Here is a 13,622-nt window from a genome sequence, read left to right as displayed (position 1 = left end):
TCCTCCTACTCACCGTGCTTACAGTTACAATGCACAATCACGGATAAAATTTCTTCCCGGCTTCCCCTGATTTTTAACCCTGGAATTCCATAATTGCAACTTTCTACAATTTAGGGTTTTATTGCGCTTGAAAGGTACATTTTTTGAACTTTTTTATTTGCTTAGTTTTTGACAATTTTTGCTTGTTTGAGTTATCTGTTCATTTTGCTGCGGGTTTTTGTTTGTTTTGTACAGATGGGGTTTAACTAGCAAAATGTTTTTGTGTTCTTGTTTTTTCGGGCATGCATGGCTGGTGTTTTACCGGGTATCCAATAGATGTTTGGATTTTAGTAGTTTTTTTTCCCTTTCAGAAAACAAAAAAATTGTTGTTTTGTAACCGTGGATTGGTGGAAATGTTAATCATATGGGTCATGACAATGAAAGTGATGGTGGGGTGATTTGAACGAGGTTTTGACTTATCTACTGGCGTGAGGATGTCAAGAGAAAACATCAATCAAGTTCAGTCGTTAGTCGGTAGTTTTTTCTTTTTTGGATATTTTTTATGATTTTATTTTAGATCAAAGTTGTCTAAGAATTTTAGGCTTCCGAATTTATGGCTACAGCTTGTTGGCAGTAGTGTTTTTTTTTTTTTTGATATTTTTTATTGAGTTTATTTTGAGATCAATGATGTCTAAGAATTTTAAGCTTCCAATTTTGTGGCTACTGCTGAAGCTGAGAATGGTTAGGGACACTCGATCGGGGCGACATTTCAAAGATGAGTTGGATAGCTCTAATTTTAATAAAACACCAAGTAAGGGAAAATATTTGTCGCCACATCGTTCGCAGAAGTCCAAGTGCCTTGAGAAGGAGACACCACCTTCGACAGCTCCAGTGAAAAGAAAATCTGAAGGACCTGAAAAATAGTGTACACTGAGTCCTATGAGAATGTCTGATAGGACTAATAAAAATGCATCATCAAGTTCTTCTGGTTCCGAGCAATCTGCAAAAGAACCAGTGCTCTTAGGTCAGAGGGAGAAAGAGAACTGCGATCAGGCGATGATGGAGTCTAAGAGAGCTAAACTTGACGTGGATTCTCATTTCATGAATGGGAATAAAATGAATGCCCGTACTTTCAAGGGGTTATTCAAAAGACAGCGTGTTATGGAAATGGTTGTAGGTAAATAATTCCGAACGTGAGAGCCACTTTCTCTCGCATTGATACTTCTAATAGTGGAAAATTGTCTCACCTTATCTTTAATCCAGTTGTATCCATCGTCTTTACTATCTTTGGTTATCATACGAATTTGTGATATCATGTGTTAATACTTTCCTTTTTCTCCCCTTCCAAACGTGCATGCTGTTTCTAACTGTGGTAACTAACTGGAGTTAAATTGGAGATCTGATGACACATGATATCCTTAATACACTAAGTTTTAATGATGACATAGACATCTTTTGTTCTATCTCATGTATATGTTGATGGGGCGCTGGACGGACCTAATAGATCATCTTATGTTTGTGCTGATGACCCAGATAGAAATGGTGTAAAAGATTCCAATAAAAGTTTCAGTGTTTCTGAAAAACTACCAGGAAATCTTCTGCCTATTGGCATAGATGCTCCTCAGCCAGAATGCTCAGCTTCCTTGGAAACAACACAGGTTGTTTCCATGAATTCGGAAAGTGGTGAACAATTTATGGGCCCAAAAGGTATGATGGATAATAGATACACATTCTGAGTTTACATTTATCAGTGGCAGTAAAACTTTTTTACTGGCAGTTTTAGAGAGTATTCCATCATCATCGACGATGTGTGAGAATCAAGGTCTCATGAGGACTTGTGTTCTATGCTCCAAAATAAAAAGGTATGTTTCCATATACAATCTGGGATTCTGGATAGTAAGCCTAACTTTACTCGTTTTGCATGTTTGAGAAGTTTAATGAATATTGACATGTGACCAGCATGTTCCATCTTTGCTTTTGTACTACATTGATTGTTTATAATCTAACAAACAAGATCAGGACAGATTGTTCGTTATAAATTTTTTTACATTTAATTAATTAATTCTCAGTCATTAAAAGACCACCTGGCACGCACCTTTGCAAATGGGGACGGAATACAAGTGACAGAGAGCTGACATGTAACTTCATGACTCATCAAATCAATAAAGCTGCTTGGCCTTTGTTGAATGCCACGCCAAAATAATATTTTTTCTGTTTCTTTTTCTTTTGGGGTGGCGAATGGGGGTTGTTTTCAATTGAGTGTGTTAGCAAATATCGACCGCGATAAAGATAATTCGAAAAGCAACTTGCTAAGTTTTACTTATGCTTAAGACTTGCCACTTCAATTTCAGTCTCATGGTTTTCTGGTAAATGTGAAGAGTTATGTTACTTGTAATATTCACTTGCTTGATGGCCATTTATTAAGCACTTTTATGGATCCATCCTCGAGAGATTTGAATGGAAATTTTTTTTAAAAAAAAGAAAATGACCTCCTCAAGTGTATTTCACTTGAAGAGGTCATTTTCTTGCAAAAAAGGTTGACCAAGGTTTAAAAAAAAAACCCGTTTTGAACTGCAACAAAACATTAGGAATGCTTTGTCAGGTGCTATGACCTGTGACAGATGCCATTGAATGTTTGTTGATAACAGTTGCCTCTTGCGAAAGGACCATTCATGCATTTTTATGTATGAACCTTGCCGTTTATGTTGTAGAGGACTTCTAAACGTTCTCTAGTTAAAGGAAACCATTGCAGTACCAGATTAACCATCTTTTATCTCGGGCCTAGAAGTGCGAATGGATTGCCCTTGATTAATGTTGACTTGGTTCATTCTCCAGTTTATCTTGATTTCTGGATGGGATCCATAACCTTTGGTCGTCAAATGAAGGATTGTTTTGGTTTGGAAATGGAAAAGATAGTACAAATCTATTATTTTCTGGGAGTTCTCTTGGTCACACTGGAAACAAAAAACTATAGTAGTTTATTTTTTTATATACTTTACAATATAAACTAAAGGTTGTTGATGCTGTTATATATTTTTTCATGATGTCTCCGCTTGCTAATGCAACACAATTCATAGAGGATGGTCCTTATTTTAAGTAGTTCTTGGATCTTGTTTGTGATTTTTTGTAACTTCTAACTCTAGTTTCGAGGGACACTCTTTTTTTTTTTGCTTGTTTGGTTTCAACTTACATTGACATGTACTACTTTAGTTTATTTTGTCATGTCAAAATTTACAAGATTGCATTTCCTTCGTGCAACCTCACACCCTAAATAAAAAAAATGACAATACAAGGAGGGCAAGAATTCCATCTTTCTTTAATTGATTAGTATATGATTTTTCCTGCAGGGTCAATCACGATTCCCCAAAGCAGGAACAGTGCTCTTGTAGTGAATAGTGATGTGGTAACCGAGGACATAGGCTGCAGCTTGTCTACTCGTGAGGTCGGTCTTTCATGTGCTACGATTTAAATAGCATGTACAGCTTATTATTTATTAAGCCCTTTAATCTGTTCACCTGTTATGAAGATATATATATTTTTTTCAAGTTTATATTTTATATGCTTTGTTGGCCTGTACAAATTCACTATTTTGGTCACTATTATTCATATTGTTGAAATGCCAAAAACTTCTATTTCAAGCTGTAAAAAAGGAACAAGATTTGTTTTCTCAACTATTTTTCTTGGAACAACAAATAAATCATCATCTGTAAAGCACCTGAAATGACATTTTTGGCTATAGGAATTTTTGGAGGATCCATATTGCCACCTGTGATATATAGAGCCTTGTGAACGAATTGATGGGGTTACTGACTTTGTGTACTCTACATATCTTATATATTTATTCTCTATGTCTCATCTAAATTGAATTTTCATAATCTTTTAGGTAATAAATGGAGTAGCAAATGGTATAATTACTGCTAGAGTCAGCAAGAAATATGTTTGTATCAATTTTAGGCTACAACAAGGCTTTGCATTTACTCCATATCTCATTGAGTTAATATTTGGATGAGTTAACCAAGGATATACAAGTCTGTATTTTATGGTGTTACTTTAAGAATCGCATGGTATTAAACGATGAGATTATAGGTGTATCAATAAAGAGTTGGACTTAGCAAGGTGCATGTAGGAGAAAGGCGTCGAGCTATGTAGGAAATAGAATATTTACGCTGCTAATTTTGATTCAGTAGGAAATTGAATGGAGAATTATTTTAGATGGTGGGCAATCACTTGGATTGTTGTAATTTATATATCATGGTTTAATTTACAAATAAATAAATTTGTTATATCAATGGGAGTATTACGTGACAGTAAAAAAAAATAAAGTTCTATGGGCTGGTTCTTTGGCCAGTTTTCTATTAAATATTTGTAAGAGAATGATAAGGTGAATGAATGAGTACAGAAGAGTGGACCGAATTAGAGGTGAGCATATAAAGAAAAATGCTGGTATGTCCTCAATAATCAATAAATCGTAAATGATAGAATAGGAAACTTTAGATAGTTTAGTTGGTTAAATGTGGACGGTTTGATGTACCTTCGAGAAAGTGCATTGAGATTCAACTGTTAGACTCAAAACGAAAAGAGGAGGGCCAAAATACAGTTGGCACAGTTTGTTTATCCCGAGTAAAAAATATTTTTTAATAACTGAGTTTTTTATTTGGACAGTGAGTCTGATGACTCATTTTTTACGGAAAAACGAGGAAGGAATACTAAAGTCATCAATTGATTATCTAAACAAGGATGTCACGCCGGATATTTTTGGGAGTGGTCTGGGGATGAGGGATAGTATCTTTCGGATTTTGGTTATTAACTGTTTATGTTGGTTGGTGTGGTTGGAAAGAACGGGAAGATCTTTGACGATTTAGAAGACTTGCTTGAAGAATTTTGGGATAAGATCTAGCTTAGAGTTGCATGTTGGAGTTTGAAGAATACGTAGTTTAAATAATTTTCGATGTCAGATCTGTACAGGAGTTGGAGTTTTATATTTTACTAGCAGCTTTTGAGCCTAAGTTAGGCATGCACGGCTCACCGCTGGTCCAGTTTTTTTAATTGACCTATTCTATTAATATATTATCGTTTCCTATATATAAAAAAGAAGGATGTCACACAGTGATGTCATGAGGTGGTTGGACTTTTAAATCAAATTGTGGTCTGTTGAACAAAATTTATGAAACTTTATCAGTTTTAATTAACGAAGTGACTTTTAAAGAATCCGTGATTTTCAACACGGTTCTGTGAAATGTCATTGGAACTGGAACAGTGGCCTCTTCAACGGCCTTTGCGACCGCGATAGCAAACCATGACGCTTACTAATCAGCCAATGTTTGAGTTATGTATCTAACATGTGAATCGATCAGTCCCTTGGACAGACATTGGTTGCCAATAACTTGCAGTTGCATCTCAGGTTTGAGTCACATAAAAAGTTTTTTTTTGCTTATTACTATCTTAATATTTTATTTATTACAATTTTCATTCTTTTGATATTTCTTTTGTGAGGATACAATTTTGGAATACCTTTATATATTTTCTTGGCTTGATTCTCATGGTTTTTTTGAGAAACTAAGCCTGAAATCTGACATAAAGGAAAATCTTGTTAAATTACAGGAGAGACTGCCACCTTCTGTGTCAAACAAAAGCACTTCTGAAGCATCCAAGTTCCTTGAGTATTGGGTTCCTTCTTAGATATCAAACCTTCAACTTGAGCTGTATTGTTCTACCCTTCTTTCCAACTCTATTTTTCTTCGCTCTTGTTCGAGGAATGATTCTGTTGGGGCCCTCCCAGACATTCTTCTAAATGTTCGAAAGGCTTGCTCGCACATTTCTCTCCAATTACACAATTACAGCAACTATTTGGTTTTTGGAATGAGTGCTTGGCATGCCGTGTACTGAATGAGAGTGCATTTCACGTCAGTTGGAAATCATTGACCAGCTGTGGCTGCCAATTTTGGATTATGTAGCAATGATATGATAGAGATTTTGGATATTTTACTATAAAATTTTGACCAAGATCTAGCTCATGTTCTTTTTTTGGTCATGTGCACTGTGCTTGTATACTTTTTATGTAATAGTTATTAATATTTTGTGTGTTTGAAATGCATAAACAACCTCTAATGTCTCATCTTTATGCCACAAAAATGGCACTTTTCCATTCTCTATGCTTTTTGCGAGTACTAAGTTTCAATATGATTCACATTTTTCTTAACAGTGTTGTGATCACCCTTACCTTGTGGACTCTTCTTTACAAGAACGCATGCTTGCTGAGAAATTCCCTGCTGCAGAGGTGTTGGACGTCGGCATAAAAGCAAGTGGAAAATTACAACTTCTTGATGTAATGCGCAGAGTGTATGACTCGAGGGTTAAAAACACTGATACTTCATCAGGTATATCAAGCGAGAGATACTTTTCGATTATAGGCATGTGTTATTCGTTCACTTGTTTGTATTCCTAGCTTCATGCATGCGATGTTGTGTTAGACAGATTCACATATCTATTTTCGTGATCTATGGCTCCTCTTGAGTTCATTTACTATTTGAACAGTCAATACGGCGCTCTGGAGGGGCATCAATCGGATATATATTGGATGATTTTTTGCGCCAAAAATATGGTGCAAATACTTATGAACGTGTTGATGCTAGGGCGAGCCACCCTAAGAGGCAAGCTGCTGTAAATCGATTCAATAAAAAGGAAACTGGGCAATTTGCTTTTCTGCTGGAAAACCGTGCTTGTTCTTCGACCATCAAACTTTTAGCTGTGGATATCGTTGTCTTATATGACAGTGACTGGAATCCTGCTAATGATATTAGAGCACTACAGAAGATATCATTTGATTCAAAAGCTGAACAGATGAAAGTTTTCAGGTTATACTCTTCCTGTACTGTTGAAGAAAGAGCCCTAGTCCTTGCAAAGAAAAATCTGAAACTTGATAATAATTTGCAAGCTTTCGGCCGGACCACTAGTGACTCTCTAGTCATGTGGGGTGCCTCATATCTGTTCAACCAATTAGATGATTATCATGCTTACACTAACAATGCTGCTTTTATCGTTGCATCTGGGCACTCAGTTTTGGATGAAGTCACCCAGGAGTTCCAGGCCATACTTTCTGAAAGTTGTAAAAATATTGGTCTGAGTGTGATTTCAGAAGTTCGGTCGAGTGCTGAAAACTATAGCATGAATATTCCGTTGCTTGGCGAGGCAAAAAAACAGTTGAAAGATGGAGAGGAGCCATACATTTTTTGGAAAAACCTGTTGGATAGAAAAGATCCACCCTGGAGGCATATCAGGGCTTCACATTCACGAAATCGGAAGAGAGTACAGTACATGAATGAATCACCTGACGCTGAGAATGATAATGTTGCAAAGAGGCATAAAAGGGGTCCATCCTCAGTTCAATTTGAGCTAGGAGAGTATCAAGTCACTCAACCTGCCTGTTCTGATGGAGGAGGTATAGAAATCCCGAGACATCCCAATTATTGCCTGATGAGTTTTGTTCATTCTATCCGTCTTTACTTTGCTACATTTCTTGTCTTAATGGAGAAATATGGTGTAACTTGAATATCTCGACAAACATACCATTAATTTTCTGGTTCTGATGCAGGGTCTTCAATTCTCTTTGCCTCTGATAAGTCTAAGACGTGTTGGACAGAGAGTGTTACTTCCGACAGTTATCCAAATCGTAAATATGGTCAGAGCTCTCATGGTCCCGAGGTTGATGTGGGTGAACCAGAGGGCAAAGGCGTACTATTTGATGAGCAGAAGGACCTCTATAGTTTTCTGGAAGGAGAGACTATAAAACTGTGCCAAATTCTTCAGCTCTGGGTAACGTCCCTTCTTTTTATGCTTGAAAAGAAACATTGCTCTAGAACAAAACTGTCTGATTGAAAATGCTGTAACTTGTGTTTTCATTGATATGTATGATTGAAACCCTAAACAGAGATGCATGCAGAACTAAGCAAAATCATGTCATTCATTTTCCCGTACTCTTATGCCACACCCCCCTTGTTGGGCCCCTGCTTGAGACTGAAAGTAGACATATATTTCTAACCATCTATGGGCTATAACTTTCTATCTTTAGTTTGAAGATTAGGAAGTGTACCTTAGCTGACAACTAAGCAGGCAGCATTTTAATTAATGATGTTTGTGCTTCTTAGCTCTTAATAAGAAAGGAAATTGTTTTAGATGAAGATTTAATGGTGAAAGATCTAAGTACTGAAAAATATATGGGGAAGACTTCATTCTGCCGTTTTGGAAGTGCCTAGAGGCGAGTTAAAACTGAATCAGAAATAGGACATTGGAGGCTCAAATTCTTTCAGGACTTGCTGTTGGCTTTCTCTATTTCTATCATAAAGTTTACATCTTTTTAATATTTTTTTAACTTGTGTAGGAAGTTTTACTACGAGGACTTGGTTTTGTGATTCTAGAAATGAAAAGTGAATCCGTTATTTTCAAATTGTAATATTTTGAACTGATAGCTATTGTCGGACTGAACCTTCAAACCTCAGTGATACCTTGTGCTTCCGAGATCACCCTAATATCTAACAATTCCCATGGTTTCAAATGCAGGAAGTTGTCATGGATATGGTGAGAAGATTTCTTAAATATGTCATCGAGAATCACCAAGTCAGCACTGACTCGCCAGCATATGTCCAGGCTTTACAAGTATCACTGGTCAGTTTCTTTTCCATGCATGACAATTTCTTGCTGCTGATATGCTTGGTTGGATTCTTCTGATGTCATTATCCTTGTGCACTAATCTTGGCTAGGATAACATTTTTTGTTAATGAACGGTTTGAAGTTTATATAGAAATTGGATTGAGTCAATAAATGTCATTTATTAGAAAGTTTGTGGCTGGAGAACGGGTTTCATTCAAGACCTATGAGCATAATGCGTCAAAGCAGAAGCAACTTAGTTTATAGAAGTCAGTGAACTAGAATTCAAATGAGAGATGTAATACTCATATTATAATCATCCTTATTTCTTTGACCTGTCATGGCAAAATTCAAAATTTTTGTAATCTAGTACAAAATTTTTTTAGGAAACGATATCATATTCGATTATAAACAATTATTAATTAAGCTAGCATAAATTCTTCTTGTCACACTTGTTTCCTGTTTTCGTTTCTATTTGTCTTGCTTTGATGCCGATTGCCCGACCTCTTTCTCATCCACCATTACTGCCAAAGGTGCCACCTCTCAAGTCACCGTTTATTTTTCCCACTTTTTTTTTTTTTGGTTATTTAGCCTTTCTCATTTTTTCCTTTTCTTCTCCTATTTTTTTACTGCAATTTCCCCAGTTTCAAATATCTCTCCTCTACCACCACCTGCTGTTGCTGCTGGCCACCAACAAAGCTCCATATTTTGACCAGGCTGCCACCAGTTTCATTTTTTTCTCATCATCGATTTTTGAAGCAATTTTGTCCTAGTCCCCCCTTGCATGTATTGCTGTTTGTTATCAATAAAGCGCAGCTTGCACGGTTGTCCTTTATTTTTAATTAAAATAAAAAATAAAGAAAAGAATTAAAAACAGTCAATGACCAGGAAAAGATTTAAAAACAGTCAATGACCATGGGCTGGTATGAAAGCAACCAACTGGTTTGCGATACGTTTACCATGTTGGATTGTAAAAATCCAACAATATTCTACCCAGCAAAACATAACTTTCATTGTTGGCAAATGATTTAGCTTTACATGCTGGTTTCTTTTCACTTAATTTTCTCTGCCTCCCGAGATCGGAGTTTGTGGTCCTGTTTGGATTTTTAAAGTTGTAAGTATGATACCACACATAATTATCGTTTTGACGATGTAAAAACTCACTATTGGGGTGGGGTACTTTGTCATTTGGCAAAAAAGTTCATGAATTGCACATCAATGTGGTGTTGTCAGCTGCCCTGGCTGACAATGATGTTCAAAGCTGTAGACTACACTCCACACTCTTGAATGAGAAGTTTCAGTAAGCTTGTCTTGAATTTTGCAAAGTTTGTCTTTTAATAACTGAAAATTTTGCAACGATTAGTTTATGGCCTTGTATTCAATTACACGATGAACTTCTTGGGACTTATAATAATGATAGAAATGATATCATGATAATTAGGTTAAAATGATAGATTGTCCACATTCCACATCCACGTACTCCTGGTTGAACATAATAATTGGCAATAACATGATAAGACACATGAAATTCCCTCTCAACCGGATTAACCCCAACTCTTGGAAATTGTGTAGCATAAATTCCATAGACTATTGAATAAAACCAAATAAGTACATGCTTCTCACCCTCACCCATGCTCGTTCATTAATCTGAGAAATTAAAAAATTCATTTCTTTCCTTGAATAGGTGTCTATTGTTGCTCTCTTTTGGTTCAGCAGAAAATTTTCAATGGGATATCTTGAAGCACAATATACATCTTTCTTTTTGCTAAAATGTTTGGGCATTTGATTGCCTGGGTTCATGGTTTTTTCTAGTTGGTAGGAGCCAGCAGACTAATTTGTCCCATAATCTTTCTCCTATATAACTGCTTGCTTTGTCTAATATCTAGTATGTAACAGTTAGTGAAATGTCTAGTGAAGAGGAGTACTTTATTTCTTGCTCCATATATCTCCTCAATTCTTTAACTAGGTTGAAAAGTAAAGTTTTGCGAACTTTTCTACGCTGACTCATTCACCCGCTACTCTTGCACTACCTAACAAGTCTGATTCTACTTTTATGCTGCTAGTGTTGGATTGCAGCCTCAATCTTAAAACAAAAAGTTGATAAGAAGGATTCCCTCATGTCAGCAAATCAGCTTCTTGATTATCAATGCACTGAAGAACAAGTGACATCAGTTTATTCGAGACTGCAAACTCTAAAGAGGATTTATTTGCATTGTTCTGAGAACTTTGTTGAATCTGGCAACTTGTTAGTGGAAGAAGGCGTAGGCGTTAGTATGGAACCATCTAATGTTGACGAAGAGCATGCTGAAGGCCAGATCCCTATAGAAGAGAAAATGACAATGGAACTTGCTGAAAGTGAAATAGAACGTGAGGATAGGAATGAGGTGGCACCATCTGTGACATCTAATAGTGCACAATCTGAGACATCAAATAGTGCACCATCTGAGGCAGTTTGCTGTATTGTTCCTATTGAAACTGTAAGTGATTTGACAGATTCGAATATACCAAGTGAAATGTTGGTATTGTCTTTAGATATATGATCATTGGCTGTGGTTGAGAAGCCTAATCAATCAAAGTACCCTAATGATGAAATTGCTTCGATGGACCTGCCTGCTCAGAGTCAGCAGGTTTCTTATAAATCTCAACCAGTTGTGATGAATGAAGAGGTTCATAAAGTGGTGCTTGATCATGTTCCTGATAGAATAATAGGCTGTTTCACCCCTTTAAAGTTGGCTAACATTCCTGATGAAGAGTTGGATATTGTTGAAGCAGTTGGTTTGGCTGATGCTGTGGAGAATCCAAGAAATAGACCTGATGTAATGACCGTTGGTGCTTTACCTGTTCCTGAACAGCAAGTGGTACATTTAGAGCTAATATCAGCTTCTCCAAATTGTTATGATTTGTTGCCGCAGTAGGTAGTGCCTTTTGAATCACATTTTGGAATGCTAGATTTTTGCCCGTTGATCTTGGGTTGGATAAACTTAATGTTCACTTAAGTTTAGTTAACAGCTCTAGTTTCCCTGTCAGCTTAGTTGTCCTTTTCATGATCTTTTTCAGATTGCATCGCATGCGTCTTATTTTAAGGTCATGATGTGAAATTCATTTGAAATGAACTGAACATCAATTTCCATGTTCCGTTTATTCTCATCGTGAAGTTTTTTGCATTGGATATGCTTTAGAACTTAGTTCACGGCACTGCAAAATTAACTGGGATGGTCGTGATCAGGTTCCAGGGAAACAAATCCCTCGAAATTTAGTATTTGCTGAGCTTCAACGAGAAAATCAAAGCAGTTCGCATGTTGAGTTTTCAGCCTCACAAGTAGTTCATGCTGTGAACAACTCACTCCTGTCCAATCATGGAGCACCAGAAACTGAGAGCCGTGAGCAGCTTCATTCCACATCTGTTGATGTAATTCTCACCGGCAACCAGTTTCCAACTTTTGAGGTTGAACATCGAAATCATTCCCGAGCAGGTAGCTCCTTTCCCACTGCTGAGGTTGGGGAGGATGAAGTGCTTGTACGCGAACCTAGTTCTGAAAGTCCAGAAAGTTCACAACTACGTGGTAATCACCTTGATCCGTGCCCTGTGGCTAGAGTTCCAGAACTTCCGATTCCCACTGCTGACGCTGGGGAGGATGAAGTGCTTGTACATGAACCTAGTTCTGAAAGTCAAGAAAATTCACAACTACGTGGTACTCACCTTGATCCTTGCCCTGTGGCTAGAGTTCAAGAACTTCCAAATCATGCTCCCAGAGACCTTCATGGCCACAGTCCTCAGGTTACTACTGGTAATTCAACCCCAGAGTTGCCCGATGAACCACTTCAAATTGAACTAGAAAGGATGCAGAAAGAATCTGAAAGATTTGGTTGGTGTCTGAAATTTTTATCTCGATCATATTCCACGTGGTGTTTTAATAATGTTCATGGTATTAAACTTTTTTGTTTAAACAGATTTCACAGCTCAATTCTTAATGTGAGATGGAGATACAGGAAATGATTGCCAAAATACGCAGTAATTATGATATGAAGCTTAAGAACACTGAAGTGGAATATATGTTGAAAAAGGATGAACTTGGCAAAAAGCAGGGCGTACTTCTAATGAATAAAATGTTGACCGATGCTTTGAGATCCAAGTGTCTGGATCGCAGGCCTTATGGCCTCCCAGGAATGCAACAAGATATGTTAAACTTTTTCTTATCATTTGAGAAGTGAAAATTCTTGCCATTGTCTTGATTGTTATGATACTGTTTTATATTTTCTTTTGTTTTGAAGCAATTATAATTGAACAATAAATGAATTTTTCGATTTTTTTTATAAAGTTCACGGTTGAATTGTGTATATAGAAGTATTTACTCAACATTCTGGATACTCCTAAAACTCTGTCCGCGGATCACCATATGTTGTGGGCCTGACCGCTGTGCATAAATTAACTCGTGCTAAAATGTTGGACTGATCTGATTGCATTGCAGTTGCTCGCCTTTCGTTTCACGGACCATATAAGTTTGAGAGAGTAATGCAGAAAAATGATCGTTTACATTTGTGTGGTTTATGGGCCGTACACTTGACATGATAACCAATTTAATCGCAGGTGATCCAGAGAGCCTCATGCAGCACCTTCAATCCGCGACTCCAGCTACGAAACCTGCCCCTATTGCTATTCTAAATTCTATGGTTCCACCTGTTCAATGTGCACCAGCTCGGGTCTCAAATACCCCCTCTAGACCGCCACTGACCACTCATTGGTGCCATCACCCCTAAAGGTAATCCCCATACTGGCTCGGAGAATCGTGCGATGGCCCCACACCTGCAAGCCATCAGACCTCCTACAGCTTCCTCCGGGTCCCTTGTCATTCCTCCTCCAACTCCTCAACCATCATCACCCTTGGCGCAGCAGATGCAAGCAAACCTCACATCTCAAGTTAGACCTGATCCACAAGTTGTACTGCCAACTTCGAATGTGGATCTATCTGCAAATGATGTGTTGCCATATCTGGAGTTTG

The 13,622-nt window shown here is 37.3% G+C and overlaps 1 protein-coding gene across 7 annotated transcripts; it reads left to right on the top strand.

Annotated features, from left to right (window-relative positions):
• On the top strand, positions 1-13,189 carry LOC140886369 (helicase protein MOM1-like). Of its 7 annotated transcripts, none has more exons than XM_073292913.1 (11): positions 3-134; positions 235-1,156; positions 1,513-1,686; positions 1,757-1,841; positions 3,327-3,421; positions 6,182-6,356; positions 6,514-7,417; positions 7,571-7,791; positions 8,536-8,640; positions 11,849-12,488; positions 12,574-13,189. In XM_073292913.1, exons 6-11 carry the CDS (start codon positions 6,321-6,323, stop codon positions 12,597-12,599), a joined length of 1,932 nt encoding a protein of 643 aa, XP_073149014.1. In that variant the 5' UTR covers positions 3-134; positions 235-1,156; positions 1,513-1,686; positions 1,757-1,841; positions 3,327-3,421; positions 6,182-6,320; the 3' UTR covers positions 12,600-13,189. The 7 variants fall into 7 exon arrangements, with proteins under 7 accessions (XP_073149018.1, XP_073149014.1, XP_073149016.1 ...); XM_073292915.1 differs by having other exon boundaries at positions 25-134; positions 351-1,156; XM_073292916.1 differs by having other exon boundaries at positions 47-134; positions 712-1,156.
• The last annotated feature ends 433 nt before the right edge of the window (positions 13,190-13,622 follow it).

Source organism: Henckelia pumila, chromosome 3, assembly GCF_033568475.1.
Source record: "Henckelia pumila isolate YLH828 chromosome 3, ASM3356847v2, whole genome shotgun sequence".
Taxonomy (NCBI): Eukaryota; Viridiplantae; Streptophyta; class Magnoliopsida; order Lamiales; family Gesneriaceae; genus Henckelia; species Henckelia pumila.
This window is presented reverse-complemented; position numbering and strand designations above follow the sequence as displayed.